This window comes from Carassius auratus, chromosome 7, assembly GCF_003368295.1.
Source record: "Carassius auratus strain Wakin chromosome 7, ASM336829v1, whole genome shotgun sequence".
NCBI lineage: Eukaryota > Metazoa > Chordata > Actinopteri > Cypriniformes > Cyprinidae > Carassius > Carassius auratus.
Window position 1 is genome coordinate 35,822,996 of NC_039249.1, and position 24,391 is coordinate 35,847,386.

Consider the following 24,391-nt stretch of genomic DNA (forward strand, 5'->3'; position numbering starts at 1 on the left):
TTCTGACACACCCATTTCAGGTCTTGCAGTCTCTACTAATGAGCTGATGAGTTGAATCAGACGTGATAGGTAAGGGACATAAAGAAAATAAATATGCAGTGCTGGAGGTGCTCTCAGGAGCGGTTTGAAAACCACTGTTCTAGAAAAAAGCTGTATGTGGAGCGGGTCGCCCCTCATGGGCGCTACCAAATTGACATCACATAACTAGCCTTCTCAAACCGTTGACTGGGTTACTGATAATAAACCGCCAATATCATACAACAATTCATTGTGACTGAATCCAAAAAAAGACCCATATGTGAATGTGTGGTATGAAAACAAACAAAAAGATAACCAAACAACATCACTGAGGTAACAACATTACACAAATTGAATGCATCTAGTCCAAAACCACTGAAACTATTGGGACAAAAAAAGTCTTTAATATGAAATCATATGCAAAATTACTACTCTTGCAGTTAGGACAGAAGACATTTCAAATGACGTCAAAACTTAAGTTAAAATACAAAAAAAAAAAACAAAAAAAAAAAACAAACACAAAATAATAAAAAAGTTGAATGTTAGCTATAGGCTGATTATAGAGGCTACATAACATTCCTACCTCTTTGATGTTTTACCAGTGGCATGAAGACAATGAATTATTCAAAATACTGTGTCTGGATCTTACAGTCCAGTAAACACTGCATAGCCTACTGTGACACAGTTTTTCTCATACTTTACATGCATTCATACACTTAGACATATGCACAAATATTTGAATAATTGAATACGTCTTTAAGACATTATTACTGATAACTGATTTTCTACTGAGCAAGTTTGTACCTGTCTCTTGCAACCCTGCTATGTTCTCTGCATTTCACAATCCTTATGCAGTAGGTGTGTGAGGGTTAAGTGGGTGTGCATGTGCTGCATCTGTGACTTGATTCTTGTGTGAACTTGTAATAATCTCTTAAGAAGAGTTAATACTCAAACAGCTAAAAAACTGTTAATAATGTCAGATCCACCTTATGAAATTAAACACTTATAATTTTACTTATGTGTTGTGGTGTGTAGTGTGGGATAAATACTTGTATTATAAAAGGTGAAATTATTATGAGGTTGGACGAAAACGTGGGAGGTAAAATTACTCAAAATAAGCCTTTTCTTTTTCTTTTTTTGTCTTCCTCGATTTCCGCAAGCAGTCACCCAGGCAAAAGCTCAAGGTGAGAGTTCAGGCACATTCAGTCCTCCTGAGTAATCAAAAATAGCAGCAGTACCAGGCTGAAATAAACGCATGTGCAATATCCGTGGTTCCGTCAGGAGTCTGAATTGCCTTTCATTTGACATTGTCCTGTGCAGATTTACAGAGCACATTCTCAAAACATTATTCATGAAAATAAACATTGTAGTTAGCTATGACTCTGATCATCAAACCCCTCCTTAAAAATAATTTATCCATGATTCATGGTCTTTATGGCTGACCCAATATCAAATGACTACCTCAAAATTAATTTGACCGACACGTATCAAATTACACAACCGGAAAATACAGCCCAGGGAAAGACAGTAGGCCTACACACTGTATACATGGTGTAAATTAACCAAGACATTAATCTCAGTGGTGTCACGGCTGCCACCTGGTGGATGTGAAAGATGGCATCAAAACAAACAAGATAGACTGAAACTGATTAGGGGTATAACAACAGAAAGCCAGTGAGATAGGGATCTGGAGAGGAACGGAGTGAGGATGCCTGCAGAGGGTGGGGAGAGGAAACAAAAGCGCCATTTTGATGAGAGATTAGTTTGATGAGACCACAGCTGTGGCCACTGAGAGAAACTGAAGGAACGACGAGGAAACCAGTGCATTTATAACACAGCTGCTGTGTTTAGCATTTGTGTTAAAATTCAGCCTTTACCACAGTGCTTCTAAGCCTTTTTGAGTCCTAGACCTCTATTGTTCACTACAATAATCAAAGGCCTTGGGATTTTTCCAGCTGTTTATAATTTACTGGATAAGGATTAAGGATAATGATTTTAAACAGAGAGAGAGCGAGAGCTTGACTTAAATATTATGGTTCTTTAGAGGGAAGAAAAACGTTGTTGTAATTAAGAAACGCTCAATGCTTGTTTTGTTTATAATTTTAAGTCATTTTGATGCCCCTTGGAAGTTTACTGAAGCCCCCTGGTTGAAAAACATTTCTATTCAGACCATTTCTAAAATATTATAGCAATTGCATGCTACATGTATATTTTCCCAATACTATATAGCATGTAGCCCTGTGTTGTGTTTTTTTTTAGTTTTTTTTTTTTTTACAAGATTCACTCATTCCCCTGCATGGTTGATTGCATGTTACATGTGTGTGATATAACACTAGATGGCAACAGTGGACTGTGCAAGACCTCAAGTCAGTCCTGCCTGACTTTAACAAAGAAGCTTTTGAGGAGGTTTCAGAGCTTTTGGCACACATTTCTGCTATCTAAAAAGTAATGTGATCTGCCTTTGCTGCTACTGTGTCAGCGATTTCTCATTAGGTAAAACAGGGGGGAATGACAAAGCAAATAATAAAGAAGGAACTTTGTAGAACATTCGGATGACATCTTTAAATTGCATATTTAAAATCAAATATGTTCTGGTTAAGGATGTGTGTGTGTGTGTGTGTGTGTGTGTGTGTTTATTAACTTGTGTGTCTGGGCTAAAACACAATGTGTCTTTGTAAGTGCTTGGCTTTTGGTCAGAAATAGTCTCGGATTAGAGTGACTGAATCACTCACTTATCGAAGTTTCATTTATCTCTCCTCTCATGACCTTATATTCTCATCTGTCCCTCTCTCTGCAGTGGTTATTATTCTGCATCAAACTTTCTTTTTTTTCCACCTTTGCCAAAGTTGCATGCCCTCTTGAGTCCACAAATCTCATTCTTCACAGCCAGAGTTGTATGACACATTCAGAGCACAGAATGAGAGGCCTAGCTGGACTTGACATTGAAAATGTGTGGCTCTCTGTGTGCGGTGAGTGTCCCAAAAAGTAATAAAAGTTGAGAACTTTCTCGCTCTCCCAGGAGAATTTCTGTATATTTTTTCTGGGAACAGGACACCTGTTCAGGAATGAGAAGGAGGAAGGGAGGCAATATTAATGGGTGCTGACAAGCTGGAACCTTCCTGTATGCACCAAAAGAAACAGAGAAAGCTTACATGAGGACTATCATCTGTGTCTCAAACATCCAGCTTAGGGCTGCACAATTAATAGAATTTCTAATCGGGATAAAAATTACGGATGCCACAATTACGTAATCGTTCAAAGTCCATTTGCGATATTCTATTTTTTTTTTCTTCTAAATGCTATCTTAAGGGTTTTTCCTATTATTTTAAATTTAGTTTTAGTATATCATTATCAGTGTTGTGGGTAACGCGTTACAAAGTAACACGTTAGAGTACTCTAATTACTTTTTTCCTGACATTTGTAACTTAACGCGTTAGTTTCGTGCGTAAGTAATCAGTAACTTCGTTATTTTTTAAAAAAAGTAATCCGTTATTTTAAGGAAAGGAAAATCCCGACTGCAGCCTGCTTTTTGTCAGACAGTATGCCTAGGTCTACTGTGCCACCTGCGGATGTATCAGCGGAGCCGAAGCTCTGTGATCGTAAAGTCAATGGCTGTGATGCGTCTGTGCCCTGCGCCTGACCCTGTGTGTGTGTTTTTTTTTTCCCGAACTCCGGCAAAATAGCAGAGAGGACAGCGTTTGGTTTATGGAAGTACGCACATTATTTTCAATTTGTCAACTAAAAAGAAAAGAACATAACGGTAAAATGCACACTCTGCTTTGGTGAAAAGCTTCTGTCGACCGCCAAAAATTCTACCTCAAATTTAACGCTACGTTTTAATCTCTACTTTGAAGAGTAAATGTAAGAGGACTGTGTTAAAGCGAATTTAGGCTTGTGACTGTGAGTGACACTTTAATAATAATTAGTTCGGCTATTAAGCGATTTGTCATTTGACTGTGTGGCAGTGAAGGATTTAATTCGGTTTGTTATCATTTTTGTTTGACAGGCAGCTGTTAATTTCTGTTAGATCGTTGGCTGGCTGGTTGTTCATCATTTCTAAATGGATTTAAATCTGCAAGCCTGTTTAAGGTTGTGTTTACAAGTAAGCATACTTGTACTTTGATAACTGCATTATTTAAAGTTAAAGAAAAATCAGGAGTTATGTTGTGGTGCTCATAATATACAGTAGCCTAGGCTACCCGGGCTGGGTAGGTGCGAATTTTGATTAATAATATGTTCTGTTATAATACAAAAATAAAACGCCATGTGGAATAGCCTATTGCTGACTGTCTTTCCTGTTATTGTTATCCTGCAGTGTTAATTTAGTCGGATGTCTGACGTTATTCATTGTCGGGAGTCACGACTTCTAGGTGCATTTAAAGGGGCCGGGGGCTGTGTCTGTCATGTGTGAGCCGCTGCAAACGGCTTTTAATTTTTGGTAACGCATGAGTACTCTAACGCGTTACTTTTATGAATAGGTAACGCTGTTTCATAACTGATTACTTTTAATTGATGGTAACGTTGTAACCTAACTAACTACTTTCCAAAGTAACTATACCCAACACTGATCATTATAATACCATTTATTTCATTACTTGTTTATAATTTAAAGAAGAAACAAATCAATTGTATAGTTTTCAATTATAGTGTTTTCAGCTTGTTTATTTTCATATAAAAATATGGCATGCAGTTGCATCAAACAATGGTATAAACGTCATTCAGTGTAAATAGTTATAATAGTAATTAATAATCGCAATTACAATTTCAAGGGAATAATCTGCAATTGTTTTTTGTCATAATCGTGCAGCCCTAGTCCAGCTGATTCATTTGACCTTAACAACATATTAACTTAACTGCGGTTAGTTCGTTTGTTTAGAATTTAATCGAGTGATTTGCTGAGTATACCGAAAGTGCTTTGAACGCTGTCTTCTGGAGATGCTGGAATTCATTTGGCACAATGCTAAAAGTGCATGCATTCTTTAGTGCCCAGCAATTCAGTGTACATTGTTGTACACACACCCTAAAACATCAATCTTTGCATGTCACTTCTATTTCCTCCAGTTTGAGAAAGAATTAACCTGAATGCCTTATGGCTATGTTCGAAATAACATACTTTTTGAGTAAGTACTTCATCTGAATTTTTTTTTTTATATCATTAGTCTCAAATTCATTCCTAGAGGGCCACAGCTCTGCACAGTTTAGCTTCAACCCTAATCAATCTCACCTGATCCAGCTAGTCAAGGTCTTCAGGATAAGGCAAATTTATTTATATAGCACATTCCGTATACAATGGTAATTCAAAGTGTTTTACATAAATAATAATAATAATAATATTCATAATACAAAAAAAAACAATAATAATAACATAAAAATAAAACAAGGAATTTAAAAAAGTTGAAAATGATTTTTTTTTTATATTTAAAATTAATTTAAGACAGTGCACTCATTTCGGTTTGCATTAAATACAGTAGAGTTCACGACTTAGGTGCCCTTGAGCAAGGCACCGAACCCTCAACTGCCCCCCGGGCGCTGCAGCATAAATGGCTGCCCACTGCTCCGAGTGTGTGTTCATAGTGTGTGTGTGTTCACTGTGCACTTTGGATGGGTTAAATGCAGAGCACAAATTCTGAGTATGGGTCACCATACTTGGCTGTATGTCACGTCACTTCATAAAATACAGTGCAATCAGTTCAGACATTGCACAGTGCTCATTCAATAAATCCAATAATGTTTTAGCACATCTGATCTCTTCTGGAATCTGATTCCAACAGTGGACGGCATATAACTAAAAGCAGATTTGCCTTGTTTTGCGTGAACCCTTGGTATTTCTAACTGACTCGATCCTAATGATCTGAGTGTTCTGTTAGGTTTATATTCAGGGAGCAAATCTGCAATGTATGTTTGTCCTAGGTCATTGAGTGATTAATAAATGAGTAAAAGTACTTAAAAATCAATCTTAAATGTAACTGGAAGCCAGTGTAAGGACCTGAGGCCTGGTGTGATATGCTCAGATTTTATGGTTCTGGTCAGAATTCTGGCAGCAGTGTTCTGAATGAGCTGCAGCTGTCTAATGGTCTTATTGGGAAGGCCGGTGAGGAAACCAATACAATAGTCCACCCGGCTGGTGATAAAGGCATGAACAAGTTTCTCCAAGTCTTGGCTGGAAACAATACATCTAATTCTTGCAATGTTTTTTAGATGATAGTATGCTGTTTAGGTACTGCTTTGAAATGACTACTGAAACTAAGGTCTGTCTCCAGAATCACACTTCCTGGCTTGATTTTTAGTTTCCAAAAGAAATTAATCTTTGTTTCCAAATGTAATGACTTCAGTTTTTTCCTTGTTTAACTGAAGAAAGTTCTGGCACATCCAACTGTTAATTTCATCAATGCATTGGCAGAGGGAGTCAATGGTACTGTAGTCATTTAGAGATACAGTAAGGCTAGGTAAATCTGGGTATCATCAGCATAGCTGTGATAGGCAAATTGGTTCTTTCTCATTATTTGATTTAGTGGAAGCATATACAGGCTAAACAAGAGCGGAGCAATAATTGAGCCTTGTGGGACACAGCATGTCATGGACGTCCACTTAGACTTACAGTATGCTCTCCTATACTCACATAATTACCTCTCCCTTCTAACTATGATTACTAGAAACATACAAGCAGGTGAGTTGGAGCTGGTTGGAGCTAAACTCTGCAGAGTGGACCTCAAGGAATTGAGTTTGAGACCAATTCTATATGGTATGAATGCGTGTATGTAAATTGGACAAACTACTTTTGTCATTTACAACTCCTCTCCCGTGACCTCACGGGATGGCCTAGTGTCCACTAGATATACATCTCTGAACTTTGCCAGTAGTAGTAAGTCATCTGGGTAGTTTTCACCTACTATTTTATGCATTCAAACACACTACTTTTCACGTAGGCCTACCGTTTTTCACACACTATATGTGAATGTAGGCATAAACACAGGGCAGCTCAAAAAACAGGCTCTCTGACCAAAAATGTTCATCATAATATTAAAATTTGAATTTGAAATAAAAATAAAATTAAATATACAGGAATTTAATGAAGAACATTTAGGCTTAAATTAATTAAGTCTATCTTAAAAACATCCTTTATAATCATTGAAGCTGTCTACATTGTTTAGTAAATATCTTACTGTACTTAACGTTATATCTGCACTTTGTTGTTTATGAGAGAATTTGCCTGAGAGCACTGAACAAAACTCCAGCTTTGATTCATCTGGACGCCTCTGATTGGCCGTCATAAGCTCAACAGAATCATGTGATTAATTATAATGCACACCGCTGTAAAAACGCTCGAAAGTATGGCAGCATGAGCAGTTTTGAACTAATGCCGACAATCAACACTTCTAATTTAATTTTCACTTTCACTAAGATGAGGGTAAGCCATCACTTGCCCAATTTAGGGATAAAAAGGAAGGAAAATGTGCAAAACATAAATCTATTCAACTGTCACTCATCTTGCAATATATACGTATCACTTATGGTATGCTGTGTTATTATTCTCTGTCTAGATAGTAAAATGTGATTTTGTAATATAATGTACTTTTTAAAACAAACAAACCTAGGTTAGCCTATATGATAACTAGAGGTAATAACCATATAGCCTAGTTAATGAGTTTTGTTTGTTTTTTCATAAGAACTCAAATTCTTTGGCTCACAGCGCGATTCGTGTTTAACATTCTTCCTTGGAAAGAGGAAAAACAAGCATAAACAAGAGGGGAAATCTGTACAAGAGGAGAGCGAAAACTATGATTCCTCATGCTAGATAAATCCTAGCAGCAGTACGTTTCTAAATAATGGAATGACAACAGAAAGACAGAAGGATAAAAAAGAAAAGAAAAGAAAAACACTTCCTCGTCTGTTCGTTTTTTCTTCCTTCACTTCCTTACTCCCCCCGTCCGTCCGTCTCTCTCACTCTCTCTCTCTCCTTCTCGCGCACTCATTTAGTTCGGAGAAAACATGAAGGAAAAGAGGAGCAAATTCCAGCGGGGACCAAAGTCAAATAAAAGTTTCTCCTGAACTGGGATCTCATCATTACCGAGCGGATGGACGGACAGGAAGGGAAATATAAATTCAAGTCCTTGCCGTGATAAGCGCTTAGATGAATAAACAATCGCTGAAGTCATAAACTGCGCTCGCTCGTGAATGTGTGACAGTCGCGCCCGCGTGCGTTGAGCCAGCCGGACTCGAGGCATTGGAGAGGGCTCAAGTTCTATCCACTGAAGGTCAGAGACTTCAAACCGAGAAGCAGAGGCGTCGCCACCCGTCGATTCAGCAGCCATGGCCGGGGCGAAACCGGGAGTACACGCGTTGCAGCTCAAACCGGTGTCTGTCCATGAGGTGCTCAAACGGGGGAGCAAGTTTATTAAATGGGACGAGGTAAGAAGATATCGTCCGTCCGCCTGTCTGTGATTTTATGTGGCGTGATAGTCGACTAGTGTTACACATTGAAGTAATTTACAGGGGAACATCTGACACCCAGGATCAGGAGTTCAACGCTCTTCTATTAGATCTCGAGTTATTGTGTTCAGGCTGAGTCTCATGTTATTAACACTCCGCTTGTGTTTTGTTTGCTGTGTTTTTCTTCATACCTTGGAGTTCGAAAGACTTTTAAGTTGTTCTGCTTACAATCATAATATTATTCTCTACTCAGAAACAGAAACAAAGACAGAAACGGTCTCTCTTGAAGTGTGCTAAATGTGTAACATCATGAAATCCATGACTCGCGTCGCTTGGATTGGAGTTTAACCCTTTAATGCAGTTTCTCGACTGATTTGTAGAGCAGTTTAGTGTCAGACAAAAACACGTGGATCAGGAGCATTTTCTGATCCATGATTATTAAACCCTATCCGTAGTGCCATTAGACCGCAAACTTTGTTGATGTTGGGGTCTTTTAAACTTTTTTCACATGTCTCAGGAAGAAAAGAAGTTCAAAAGCACCCTCACAATATTATGTCAGAAAGCTGTTAGGCATTAGGTAAGTGATATTAGGAGATTAACATCATATCTGTTTGTAAAAAAAAAAGTAAATAATATTGAACACATCACACTTTTAAAAACGTGATCCAACACCTACCTTCAGACATTCACAGATGAACAGCAGATGTTTATTTGTAGTTGCTGTATGTATAAAATAATAAAAAAAATTTCACATTTCGGGTTTTGGAGCGTGTAATGATATCATGAGTTAATTTAGGTATGTTATATGAAGGAAGACTTCCGGAACCTAAACTGTCGGGACGGTTTGAGAATCACATAAATTCTGCTCATATGAAGGCAATTAGAATAAATTATTAAATTAATAATGCATGCGTTCAGTGGAAACAGGAAAAAAATAATCCCCCCTTATGGCCACATAAACCCATATGTTTAACCTTACAAGAAATCACCATCTCTGAATTCTTCTGCGTAGTTTCTCACCTGGCAACAAGGGCCTGTGTGTGTGTGTGTGTGTGTTGGTGTACAGATCATGTTTCAAATCTTGCACTGGACAGCCATTACAGTTGTAATTACCTTTAAGGATTGGGAGGGGGGGGGGTGTATTTGATCAAATCACTGAGCACTGCTTTAGCAGATCCCCACTGCTCTTAACCGGAGCTCAAAGAGCCAACACCTTTTGATAAGAGTAACATTGAGGAAGGAGAATGTGGCCTGTACAACTTGATGCACTTCATGTCTTAAAAGTCATCAATAATTAACTTAAGCAGCCCTTAAATGCTGAGTAGTTTGTATTGGGCTAACGCTACATAGACATGCTTCAGATGTGTGTCTGTAAGAGAGAGAGAGGGGCTGTCATAAACCTTCAATAATATAAAACTGTTCTGACCATTGTGGATAGAAAACAGCATTTCACTTGAAGAGTGCGTGTTAGTACATCTATTGGCAGATGAGTCTGTCTTTAGAGGCATTCATAAATAAATAACTAGCTGTATTTAAAGATAATGAGATCTTAGCATATCCTTATCTGAGGTCATAGCTATAGTTAAGGACATAATAGTCCATCTACCACAACCTTCTATTGTCTAGGCAATAGAGGCAATTTCTGAGCCAAATAAATATTATTATGATTATTATTATTTTTATCTTTTAATGAAGAAGCTAACCAGGAAGTTGTGTCTCAAAAGTTATTTAAACTCTCTTGCTACTCAAATTGTGACTCATTATTTATATAATTTAATCTAATATATAATTTAATAAAAATAAAATAATGAATATATCTTTTTTTTCCCTATTATAATACACTTTTGTCTAGATAAAAATACTTTTCCTTACAGGCACAATATGTAAGATTTCTATATTAAAATTATCCAGAAACCACTAGTGTTATATATTTTGCTGACTTGTGTGCTTGCATTATACCAAATGTTTTGATGAATGTTCAAATCCAGAGAAATAAGCAATTTTAACTAGTGAAATGGACTCCGTGTCCCTAGTCTCATTGTGTCATCTTCCAATGATGTCATAACCCCTCGGTTTCCGGTTTTGTTTTGTAGAAAACATGGAAACACCAAAGACCCTTTAACATGTTGTGTTTTAATAGACCGGTGGTGACTGCACAGAGTAGCATTCTAACAGAACTTTCAAACGTATCTAGTATGATAAAACAGAGCTGCTTTTATTTCCCCCCACTTACGCATGACCAGAAGGAGCAGAAGCGGTCGACTGTGGGATAATAAAAGCTCCGCTGCTTTCGAGCTGTGTGTCACGCTCGTTCAGCAGCCTCCTTTCAGTCTCACCCTGCTTCATTCTGCTATGTTAATAAATTATTAGATAATCCATGAACATGATTTCTGCCCAAGTCCCGTCGGATTGCATCAGCCGTGGGGATGAAGATGACAGTTCCCATGATACTACACTAAAGTCACAGACAGCATCATCAAACGTTGCCACCTGGTCTTTGTTTATCTTGATTACCTGCCCTCCAGCGGCGAAAATGACATATTGTGCCTTTAAGGGGGTCTTGAAGCCCATATTACTGTACTCAAAAATAGATGGATTACTAATGGTGTTCAAAGATCATCGGTAAATGCTGTTAAGTTACATAAGAGGGAGAAACAGTTTTATCTCTAAGATGAAAGGTATAAGTCACATAGCATTTCTGATGTCATAATGCATTTTGAATGATCTTTTTAAATAACACAGACATGGATAAAAGCTTTCAAGCTGAGCAAACAAACTCACAATATGGAATTATGTCAGGTCAGGGCCTGAACTCTTTCAGTGAAGGTATGGCTTTTTGTTTTGTGAAGTAACAGTCTGCCATGTGTTTAAGTCCCTTTCATGCCTTGCTCACTGTGCAGTTGTCTCTGATGATGTGCACTGAGGAAATGAAACAGCATAGGGCTCAGTTCCACATGGTGCTGAATGTCAGACTTCAACAAGGAAGAAGCTGATGCAACAGTGACTTTCTGTTCAGCTCTGGCTCTTTACCACCCTCCTTTTTGTGCGCTCTTAATCTCTCCTTCTCTTTGAAGGAAATTGTAGTGAAACATTGTGGCTACTGATGTGATCTAATGATCTATAATACATGATCTGATTCTCAGAATGAACTGGTGTGAGACGGACAGTAAGACGCAATGCTCTAGTGCACCTTTAAACATTCAATGAACCATTAACCAAAACTCGGCTAGTCTGGGATTGAAAGCCGACTTGGACGGGATCCCAGCTGATCATGGAATGGACTGCAGCTAAACTTAATACCATTCATCAAGACACCTGCCTCTCTGGCTGCATTTAAATACAGTTGTCACTCCTCTTCTGATTGATCAGTCTCACTGTGCTCACCTTGAGTTTGGTTATTTATGAAAATTAACATTGTGTTGCATTGCTAAATATATAGCTGAAAAATGTACGAAGAGAATTTTCTCCTGATTACAACACCCAACTGAGCAACTTAATGGAGTCATGTAATTAAAATTAGAAAGCAGAAAAGGCTTCGCTATTTAAAAAAACTCAATACTTGCATTCAGCAGGGGTGCATTAAATTGATCTAAAGTGATTTTCGTAAAGACTTTTATAATGTTACTACGTATTTCTAGTTAAAATCAGTTATGTTCTATCTAACTTTATATTTATCAAAGAATCCTAAAAAACTGTTTTCAGTATTATTATTATTATTGTTATTATTAATAACAATGCTGCTTGAGCGCCAATTCAGCTAATTTGACTGATCTCTAGAAGATCATGTGACACTGAAGACTGGAATAATGGCTGGTGAAAATTCTCCCTTACCATTACTGGAATAAATGACATAAATAAGTTTATATTTACTTACATTAAAAAACGATGTGTATGTTAAGACCTTGCATGAAGTTCAGTGAAGACCGTGTTGTAGTACTGATGCCCCTGAGCAAATCAGCTAGCTGTGAGCTTTGACTTGCAAATTTATCCTCAGTCTTCCGCTTGACAGGTGTCTTTGATGAAAGTGAGAACCTAGGGTTGTTGTTAGGGGAATATTTTGGAGCCATGAGGACGTAGACCCCGTCAAACATAGGATATAGTGACCGATCCTATTTGTGTGTGTTTGAGAGAGAGAAAGACAGACAGATGTAGCTCTCTTGCATGTTTTTCAAACGCGAATAAGTGTTGTCCAAACCCAGTAAGGATGGTTTGGGTTTGGAATGAACATACCCTCTGTCTAAACAAACCAATCTGACAGATGATTCACAGGGACTATAATATTCATCTTTTTCTCTCCAAGGGAATTCCACAGGAAGTATTTAGGGTTTGTGATTAACTGTGTGAACTGCAAGCAACTATGCAAGCATTTCTCTCAATGGAGCAGAAAAACAGCAGTGACTTGGACACACGGGGTGACTTGAGTGAGGGATTGGCTGGTGTAGGAGGATAATTCTGGGAGGGGAGGGCGAACTGTGCGTGAGCGGAGAGAGGTTTCGTACACGGAGGCCAAACAAGGAGATAGCATGGGGGAAAATATTGAGATGTGACGCCAGGCATGCTGAGGCACACATAAATTAGAGACCATGTAGGCAGAGAGGAGAAAATCACAGGAAAAACACAGAACAACAACTGACAAACACTAGAGTCTACTTCTGTTATCGCTGACCCACTTGTCAACTCTTTCTCATCCTTCACTGTGAACTCATGCTAACTGCTCTGTTTAGCAGGCACCAAACTGTGTTTGTATGAGCTGTGGTAAATCTGGAAATCTCACACTGTTAAGCCCACAAGTTAAATATTAATATTAATGTTTTGACTATATCAAGGGTGACGAGCTGTGTTTTGTGTGTGTCTGTGTGTTTAAGAGACTATTTGACTTTGAGGAAGAAAGGAGTTGTGCATGTTTAGTCATGTCTGGTGCGCATGTGTACACAAGAGCTTGGCACATCCTGTGAAGGGAATTGCTCTATGTATTATAATATCAATGTAGTTTACCTTTTTATGGTTCCCTAAATATCCTAGGCAGTTTGTTTTTGTGTATAGAGACTCATGCTCAAACTATGAAATCAATGTAATTTAGTTTTTTTTTTTTTTTTTTACATTTTCTGGAAAATATATACAGAATGAATCTAACTAAGTTAAGCGATGCTGATCATTTAACTTTTGACAAAACATTTAGCCTAGGAAACGTACAGGTGTTGAAGAATCTGGGTAATTTTGTGTTAAATTTTTTGGTCCGCTTTTACTTTAGCTAGTGAGCAACCAACCAGAGCACCACAGAATTTACATATATATTTAGGCCTATTCATTTAGCAGACTCTTATCCAAATCATCTTAAATGAGTAATAAAACAAGTGATTTATCATAAGGAGGATGTATTGACACATGAAGCGCTTGCAACACAAAGTTTTCAAGCTACAAGAAAGAATAGAAAAACAAGTGTGTGTTTGTTGGTGCTCATAGAACACAGAAAAAAATAGGTTTCAAATTGTACCTTTCCCTTGGATTACCCTTAGATTTTTGTTGTTTCTTGAATATTCTCAGATATATTTTGTTGTCTCTGTGATGGTACCATGTGGCGCTGCTCACTTACCATCCACAGGCTTCTGGGGAGGATGTAGAATCATATATACCAACCTCTTAGCAACATGTTACTCTTGTAAGCATTCTCGACTAATTTCAAACTGTGCATGCTAGTGTAAGTTCAAATGTGTTCCCTCGTTAATTTCCTCCTTATGTTTTTCATTTAACTTTTTGTTTGTCCTCTCTCCAAACTGATCGCATTCTCCTCCCCTTCTCATTTCTTCATTCCTCTCATGTCTATCCAGTGTTTGTCACACAAAAGCCCACACACCCCGTCAGAACACATGTGCATGAACACCAGTGGTCTTCTGAAATGTGGAGGCAAAGTCTTCTTTTCGAGTTTGGTATAATAATCCAATTTAAACTCCTTACACTTAAATTTTTTCTAGAAAAAAGCATATGGAATGATGACAGCATGACACTATAAAAAAAAAATAACTGTTAATGTAATTATTCTAGTTTGTGTATATTAGCATATGTGACTCTGGACCACAAAACATAAGGGTACAATGTTTTTTTAAATTGAGTCATAGATCATCTGAAAGCTGAACCAATAAGCTTTCCAGTGATGTATGGTTTGTTAGGATAGGATAATATTTGGTGATGAAACTATATGAAAATTTGGTATCTGAGGGTACAAACAAATCAGAATATTGAGAAAATTGCCTTTAAAGTTGTCCAAATGAAGTTCTTAGCAATACATATCACTAATCACTAAGGTTTGATGTATTCACAGTAGGAAATGTACAAAATATCTCCCTGGAACATGATCTTTATGTAATATCTTAATGATTTTTTGGCATAAAAGAAAAATCAATCATTTCGATCCATACAATGTATTGTTGCTATTGTTGCAAATATACCCTTGAGACTTAAAACTGGTTATATATTATAACATATTCATATTACATATTACATATTAAAATCAAATACTCTCCCCAAAATGAAAACTCAGTCCTTGCATGGAAAGTCTATTCTACCAAAACTTTTAGGATTAAAAACAAAACAGCATAAAAGTAGCCTAATCCATAGGAATTGAGCATTTTAGTCCAAGTCTTCAGAAGAAACTCAATCACTATATATAATAAACATATATTTTAGGTTTTTTTTTCTTCTTTCTTTTTTTTATACATATAAACATTGATCCACATATTGTACATACATAGAGCACATCAAATATGGTAAATTGATGGCTGAAAGTAAGGCTCACTGGCTGATCATTAAGTGATCAAATTTTTGATTCCAACTCCAATCAAAATCCTCCATTTTCACACTTTTGCACCTCATTGAGAATGCACTGATCTCAAAGGAGGCAAATGACTGGGTTTGTTTGTCTGAAACTTGATCGGCCAGTGTTACTTAAGGACAATATTGCTTTAGAAGAAAGTGCTGTGATCTCATATTTTGTAATATTTGTTTAGTTTTTTTTTCTTCAGAAATTTACTGTAGAAGTGCACACAGATGCACATTGCAAGTGGTTGATGTGGTTTGCAACATGTGAAACTCGACCGGCCTCATACCATCTTATATGTGTCAGCATGCTGTTTTGGTTAGCTTCCAGAAAACAACTGATTTGAAAGGATATATAGGAAACAAGTAGTGGCAAATCACAAATACAAGAAAATGCATGCATTCGGGAGCTTTACTGTCACCTGTGCTGATTATTCAGGATAAGAGCTGTCTATGAACAGTTTCCTGGAAAGGGCTGAGAGGGGAACACTTATCCAGGTGGGCCAGTGCAGCTGTACTTGCGTTTGTTGACTCTTACCACACTGCTAATGGAGTCTCACCTCACTGTAAAACAAGCCTCCGCACACGTTCAGAAGGAGAAAACAGAGCTTGAAGAGGAACATGAAGAACAGAGTAATTATTGCACACTCAAACTGAACATGTGTCCGAGTCAATGAACCATAGTTCACATATGGGTGTGTTTGACCTCTGCTCACCCCCTCCAGCCCTTCCTCTCCTTCGGTTTAACCCTCTTATTCAGGAAGGAGACCTTTCTGTGTCTGTGTAGTTCAGACCAAGTCATTCACTCCTATGAAAGGTTGCTGTAAATCAGCCTTTATAGAGCATTAGAAAATGTCTCACTTCCACCTTCCTTTCTCCCTTCTTTGTTTATTTACCTTAACCTGGGATTTCTTTGGCATTTTCTTTCCACTCTTTGTCATTACTTATGTGGTTGTTTTTTTTATCCCTCTTGGTAATATGTGCTAAAGGGAGAGTTGACTCCAATATTAAACTTGCCATCATTTGCTCATTGGTCATTGCCTCATACTTGTGTTGTTCCAATCTGGAATCAGTATGGCTTTCATTATTTTGTTGAACAGACCGTGCTGGTCACTCTTTTCTATTAATTTATAGTAAATGAAGAAAATATCATAAATGTGCTCCCATAAAAACTTGTTCACACAGACAAATGTTTAGTATGAAAATCCTGTGATTTGAAACCTTTTATTTTAAGGCTGGTTCACACGACAGGATAATTAGGCCGATTTTAGCCCCGATTCACCCCTTCGGACAATCTTAGGATGCTCCGATTATCGTAAAATAATCGGATCAAATATTCCTGCCATGTGTGGTGTATTAAGACCGCTCTCCTCTGCTTGGAAGAACGTCGGGACCGCTCCGATCTCAAATCGGGGATATCCAACATGTTGGATTTATTTGGCCCGATTTCTTCTCGTGTGTGGTGTCCCCCGAGGACAAACAATCACGCAGCCTGTGGACTGTGGCGTGTAGCCAATCAGAAAGCGAGGTGACGAGGGGTGAGGAAGTACCGTGAAACAAAATCAAAACAGCCGGCGAATATTATATAACAGATATAACAAATACAAATAAAGTCGATGGGCATAACTACATCCACAACTGCAGTCCACCAGAGTACATGGAAACAAATATATGAACGTTTATTTCAACGGTTATTAATCTGTGTAGTACGTAACAACATTTCTAAGAGATAAAACAACAACTTACCTCCATATCATGATGTAGCAAGTATAGTCCATGATCGCGTTGTCTCCACCTCTTTGACCATCGCCTTTTCTTGTTTTTCTTATGTTTTTCCGCTAAAAACAAAGCACAAACTATGGCCACTGCATCCTCTTCGTCCGCCATGATTGTTTACTCTGAAGCCACGTTTGATCTCGAGGGATTTTGCGAGATTTCCCGTCTGACCTGGGAATGCTCGGGAGTCAAATCGGTTCGTGTGTGATGTGTTGATATTGCCGTGTGGCTGCACACCACACACTGAACGACCAAAATTGTTATACCCGTGATTTTTTTATCGCCGTGTGTGGGGTCTCTCAGGTTTGGAAAACCGGCCGACAATTTTAAAATCGTCCCGTGTGAACCAGGCCTTAAATAAACTATTGTTGATTTGTCTGCATGTTGCAGAGTTTTTCTTATTTTTCTTCTTATTTATGGAGAGATCTACTATTTTCTTTTCTAACATACTGCCAAGAAAACTGGGCAACCAATAAGATTTTGGTCACATGCTCTGAGGCGCTGTATATACTGTACGTGATGGCATTCATGAAGAGTATTTTGTTCGTGTATTTGAAAACATAACATTCTGCAGTTTACGTTCTACTTGTTTAAGGCCATTTCGCGATTTCTATCATCATACAGTAACCAGCAACAGCCACCCTTCCATTTCTTATTGGAGACCTGAGATGCAACAGTAATCAGTCTCTCGCTTCTCTATGCTTGTATTGATTTTGCTTCTTTCTCGGACACTTTAAATGCTTCTACACTGTGACATTTACTGCACTAGTGAGCGTTTCTGTTTGATCGGGTCGTGTCATTGTTTGGTACATATTCGTCTTTTCGCTTATTCGCCCGAACAGGGAAAGAGCTTTTTTTGCTATTTTTGCTTAATAATTTTGTTTGCTGAACATTCGTTGATTACATAATATAAAGATGAACTCTCTTTTAATGAAATGATACAGCCATGAGCATTGTACCCAATGACAGACTGTTGAGTGCATGAATTCAGTGATCTTATTATCATTGCAACTTCAGTTTTGCACTTTCACAAATTCTTTCATCATAACAATGTAAATAAGAGAATAATTTTGCAGTGTAGACTGCCTCACTGAATATAAATTTGCGCTGTGTGATTGACAGCCTCATCGATTATAACGGGAGCATTCTTTGATCGCTTTGTGTATAATTTAAAATTAAGCAGACTCGTGTTGCACGATTACATCAAAATGTGTGCAAATCTGAAATGAGTCATTTTCTGATCTTGGTTTCAATAAAAGCAATTTTTGGACTAACAGGTAAGGTTTGAACTACTAATATACTCTTACATGTCAAAACATCAAGGTAAATTTCATGTCTCAATTCATGACCCCTTTTAATATGTACAGCTTGTATCCATTTATGGTGGTGGATGAGGAGAAACCCCCTGATTATGTAAAACACTTTGAGTGCCTAGGAAAGCGCTATGTAAATGTAATGAATTATTATTATTATTATTATTTTAAACATATTAAACACATTGTATCTATTACTTAAGTCATATATTTTTGAGTATTATTCTTAACTAAAGCTTTAATCAAAACTACAAATAAGATAATACAAAAATGTCGACACAAATCAGTATATACTGTCCATTTATTTATTTATTTATTTTGAAAAGTAACCTTGGATAAGAGGGGTAGTGTACAGTCAGGTGGTTATCACAAAATTAACTCCTGGGTAATGTTTGTCTATGCCCTGATAAGTCCAAAGGTAACGTCTTAACATAAAAGCTGCATTTTGTCAAGATGGCTCATAAAATTTACATACTGACACACAAAACCCTGGTTTAATAATGGTAGCTTTGATTATGCAGATTTTCACAATATTTTTTTTTCCGCCTCTGTCAACTGTCTTTCTGCATTTCCAGACTTTAAGGTGTTCAAGTCAGTCATGTTGTAGATTGTGTGTGTGTGTGTCTGCGTGTGTGTGTGTGTGTATTATGTAAGAGCTATAAAAGCATGTAAATACTGTAAGCCAAATACACCCAAGAGCCAAGAGAGCAGGCCACTCACCCACTAAAATAACTGACGTTGTTGATGCAATAGCTGTGTGTCTGAGAGAATGAATGCATTGCTGTCGTGTGCAGGCCACAAGCTTCAGTTCACTTTTAATGGTTTACTCAGATGACCATTTGGAGTCCTCTGACATGCACAAATGTCAACTGTGCACACAAAGATGAAGTTGTAATTTGGCTCAACTATATATATATAGTGCACCTGCATCTAGTTGTGCACGCGGTTCAAGTGGCTATATGAAGGACGATGAAGCAAATCATGAGGGAAGAGAGTAGAGCGAAGAAACACCAGGAATCAATCTTCTTTGTTCCTTTATTGTCCTTTTTTTGTTCTTAAGTGAAGTTATTAATTTATTTTTTGCTTTGGCTATGTTTGAGGTATTAATATTATTTTGGGGTAAATTGTAAATTGTCTTTGACTTTGTTTCACTTGTAATGAATCTAGAATATATGAAATTTTCACTTTTTGAAATGTAAAAAAAAACAAAACTCTATCTATCTATCTATCTATCTATCTATCTATCTATCTATCTATCTATCTATCTATCTATCTATCTATCTATCTTAGAGGTGGGATAGATTAATCTCACTGTAATCTTGGAATTAATCTAGATTAAAATGGCTCATTTGAATTCTGCCGAAGGTATTCAGAATATGTGTGCTACCCAAATAAAATAATGACTAAAAGTTTCCAAAATGCATCACAAACTGCTTGAGAAAGCTGTAAATGAATTCCACATTGCACAAGGTGCAAAAACAACCTTACGCCTGTTTCACACATAATCCGTCCGCAGTGCGTATGCATTTCATTTTTTTTTTATGCACCCATGTAAACTGATTCCAGCGTTCATGTGGTTGCGGTCCGTCAGTGCGTTCCAGGAGCGGTGCGTCTGCAGCAGTGCAGCGATCATTCACGTACCGACTAGCAAACGCGTCCTGTGTGAAAGCACATCGAGTCTGTGCTGCACCACATACGTAACGCACTCGGACTGCATACGCACTATAGATGGAGTATCTGTGAAACAGGCATTCGTCTTGTCGAGGTTTCCATTGGGAAGCTTCTTTAAAAAATATAGATATATAATTTCCCTGAAGCAAACCCGGTGGCATCTTAGCTGCATCCATGTTAGCAGGTCACGTTTGATGTGATATCACATTCGAATTTTTGAGCTCACAAAAAATGAATATTAGTTTATTTAAATTAAGTTAAATGGGACCGGTGTTATTTTTCTGCAAAATGTATTGTTTCCATCATTTTGAACAAGCTTAAACACTATAAGCTTGAACATTACACATCATGTTTTGTAGCTGAAAACCTTTAACAATGCGTGCAAACAAACAAAAGTACAGATTAAAAGCACAAAAAAAAAAGTGAAAAAAAAAAAAAAACGTAAAGCAGCCTGCAGCAATTAGGCTATTGTAGAATGTAGCCTACACTTAACTTTGAAACTTTTAAACTGTCAGCAAATCTTTTTTGCTTTTTTCCTATTGTTTTACATGTTCTTATTAAGAAATACGGGCATGTAAACATGATCGGGGGGAAAGTCGCCTCCTAACTGTTAACAATAAGGCCGGCCGCGGAGAAAATGCACTCTGACGGCACAGACGTTTGCGGTACTCACAAATAACGGTGTGCTAATAATTGCTGATGTCACCGGTAGTTTCCAAATTCTCGATTTCTCCATGCCCTTTGTTTTTCCTATAGTTCTAATTGACGTCCTCTTTTCTTTAAGCATCCATATTGCTTTCTTTTCTTTTAGAGTTGGCTTCATTGAATACAAGTCTTAGAATGCAGAAGCAATGGCTATAACTGATAAGACACATTCCCTGCTTTTGATATCTGAAGATTGACTGCAACAGGACACAGCTGAACACTGAACACAGCTGAAAGACCTGTGAGGTAACTGTTCCAATGCTTATGCTCACGACAGATAGGGAGATGAGACTCTAAAAGTGCTGATCTTCTTAGCTGATAAAACAGCTTTGTGATGAATCACCCAAGAATAAAATGTGTCATTCTGTAGTTTTGTCTCATATTCATCTTTTAATCATATTTACAGATTTCTTGACTCGGTAGCAAACAGAACAATTTTGTCTTTACTTTTCTAATACTTATAGAGTGTGTGTGTGTTGTTAATGTTTCGGTTGTGTCTGTATGTGTCAGATCATTAGGGTTTGACCTTGAGAAGTTTAACAGGTTTTTATAAGACTGTGTGTACACTCACACACTAATGAGACTCTTGCAGGGAAGGGGTCACCTCACTCCCCTCCACACAGACACAGTCTGGCTTAAATGGTTCATCAAACAAAATTTCACCTAAAAGAAAGTTTGAATCCTTCTCTCTGGTCATTAGTTAGGGTCAACACCACATTTAATATGATATACACTCACACAGTTCATTCAGTTCATTCAAGTTGCGATGTTGTTTAACCTGTTTATTATTACCAGTGCATCAACAACTCCTATTTGTGGAGATTAGTAACCTAGGACCTTAAAGGTTAGTTTACTCCAAAATGATAATCATTTTTACTTTCATGTAATTCTAAAACCTGTATGACTTTTGTTGTTTTTCTCTCTGGAACATACTGTAAAAGAAGATATTTTGAAGAATGTTGGTAACCAAACAATTTTAGATGACTTCCATTGTATGGAAAAGCATTACACAAAAATAATTTCCGTTACCTAATAAAAATGTAATTTGAACCACTGGAGTCACATGGACTACTTCAGTGATGTCTTTACTACATTTCTAGGCCTTGAAAGTGATAGTTGCGTAGGCAGTCAGTCGAGGAACAGATGCCACTACAATACAAATATCTTCGTCTGTGTTCCAAAGTTTAATGAGAATTTTTGGGTTAACTCTCCCTTTAAGAGCATAGGACCTGTTGAACGCGCTGAACTTTATCCTTCATATCCTTGTTTTAAATCATGACAGATGAAATATGTTGTTTACCCTGACCAAGGTCTGCTGCTCTCTCTCTATCTTTCTCATATGCTGATTGTCTTTTTTTTTTTTCTAGCTTTGTCTTTTATATTATAATCACCTGATGTCTTTGAGAGGTCTGTGCACACAGAGAAGAAACGGTTCTTTAAATAAAACTTGGAGGTTCACAACACTAATATATTTGATTATGCAAACATTAAAACCAGTCAACAGGCAAATGTATGTGATTGTGTTCAGCGACTGTTGTTGTTGTTGTTGTGCGTGTCTGTGTATGTTCATATCTCCCAGCACTGGGTGAAGTATTTCAGAGAAGTTGGAAAGGAAATCTGTGCTCCTTGATTAATTGAATCATGTGCAAACAGTCCACAAGACAGCTCAGCAGCTGAATGTCACTTCTGTCTCACCTCTAACACACACAGATAAGATTAGCTCTTAACTGATTGTCCAAACACATTTCATGTCACCTGAAACTGGTATGAAATGTTAGCATACTTTGAACTGCACAGTATATACTGCTTATTAAAATATTATTCAATTTCGAATTGTAGTGCATTTTGTAGTGCTGTCAAATGATTAATCGCGATTAATTGCATCAAAAATAAAAGTCTTTGTTTACATAATGTGTTTGTACATGTACACATGCATGTATACATTGGAGAAAAATATTACATTTGTATATGAAATGTACACATTACATATATCATGTAAAGAAACTTTTATTTTGGATGCGATTTAATCACGATCAATCATTTGACAAAACTAGTATTTTGTGTAGTATACAGTACATCCAACATGCTTACAAATAAATACAAGTGTACATTTTGCCAATATATCAATCCAGTCAAATGTAGACAGCAGTCAGCTTCTGTTACTTGTGCATTAAACTCCTCTAATGTCTCTCTTTGTTCCTTTTGAGGTTTTGGTTTCAGTCATTACATTAATTTCTAAATCACAATGTCCCTCAGGACCATCCACCCATTCCGGGCACTTCCCATTTATCTAACTTACGTTCAGGTCTTTATGCATATGTTTTGTCTCTGCCATTCTTCTGATGATTGGCTGTATTTTTATCATTGACATGTAGTATTGGCATGGCTGCTACTGTGATTTGGTTACCATAGTATCAGTTTAATGAAGTTGCAATGGAATTAACAATTATTTCTATGTAATAAATGTTCTAAACTATGTCTGTTTCTCAGTGATTAGTCTTCATTTGTAGCCATCTCAGTTGCTTAAACTGTTGGGGAAGTCGTGGCCTATGTCACGTCACTTTTCATATCAATAAGTGACTGACTTTCTGCTGGTCTCTGTAGAAGTACTGATGTTGTTAGCAAAACTGTATGAATGTACTGAATTCTCCCTAATTGCTTCTTTCACTTCTGTGCTTTCAGGAGGCCAACAGCACACCCAGCCTTGTAACCCTTAAAGTGGACCCAGATGGATTCTTCCTCTACTGGTCTGGAGGGAACAACATGGTCAGTTATATTCTTTTAACACTAGTTCTAAAATAGTATTAAGCAAGCAAGTCTCTTCTAATGTAGGTTTATCAAAGTATTCTGTGTTTTGTTTTTAAACAGAATTTAGCAGAAATTTTCATAAAATATTGCAAAAAACTTTTGCTAGTTTGCTTATAACTAATTAGGACACTAGGTATCCAGAGGTTCTACAAGTTAGGGCTTCACGCTATAGACGGTTTCAACGGCATCAACATAAGCAAACGTTACTGTGCATGCGCGCTTTTGTGGACCTAACTTAACTTCCGGTAGACTCCAACTAGAATCAATAACAACAGCAAAGTCCCTCTAGAGTAGATATTTTTTGATAACAAACAAAATATGTTTGCTGCGTGGATCAGGCGGACTTAATGAAAATGCAAATTCATTCTTTGCCAGCAGGAGATGTCTTAAAGCACAGACATAAAGCGCGAGAAATAGAGGTTTCCCCAGTAACAGCTGTAAACAAAGCAGAGCTGGTTCACTCACATGCTGCTTTATCAGATATATAACATGCAAGTCCTCCTTCAGAAATACAGCGATTATAAAAACACCGTGCCTCGTTTTGATATTTAAACATATAAATGTAAGGAATTATTATTATTAAACGTGCAGTATGTAACGTTACGTTACTCATGTTTATTCAACGAAGCCTTTTTGAATATCGATCAGTTTTAAAATTGTGTCTCCAAAAATAAATAAATGTATGGGAAACACATCCCGCAGCACAGCCACCTGAGCCCAACTTCAGTCTAACTCATCACCTTGACTTTAACTGCGTTTGTAGATGGCACCGCAGCCAGACCGATATACACAACACAGACCGGAAGTTAACTTAGGTCCAGGCGCGTGTTTATATTTTGAGTTTCCAGATATAATAA

The 24,391-nt window shown here is 37.4% G+C and overlaps 1 protein-coding gene across 2 annotated transcripts in view; it reads left to right on the plus strand.

Annotated features, from left to right (window-relative positions):
• The first annotated feature begins 7,922 nt into the window (after window positions 1-7,922).
• plcb3 (phospholipase C, beta 3 (phosphatidylinositol-specific)) overlaps window positions 7,923-24,391 on the plus strand; it is a 56,366-nt gene continuing 39,897 nt past the window's right edge. Inside the window, exons 1-2 of one of the 2 annotated variants that reach the window (XM_026268708.1) lie at window positions 7,923-8,427; window positions 23,409-23,492. In XM_026268708.1, coding sequence (XP_026124493.1) covers window positions 8,329-8,427; window positions 23,409-23,492 — 183 coding nt within the window. In that variant the 5' untranslated portion in view covers window positions 7,923-8,328. The remainder of the gene's footprint in view (window positions 8,428-23,408; window positions 23,493-24,391) is intronic. The other variant, XM_026268709.1, reaches the window with a different exon arrangement.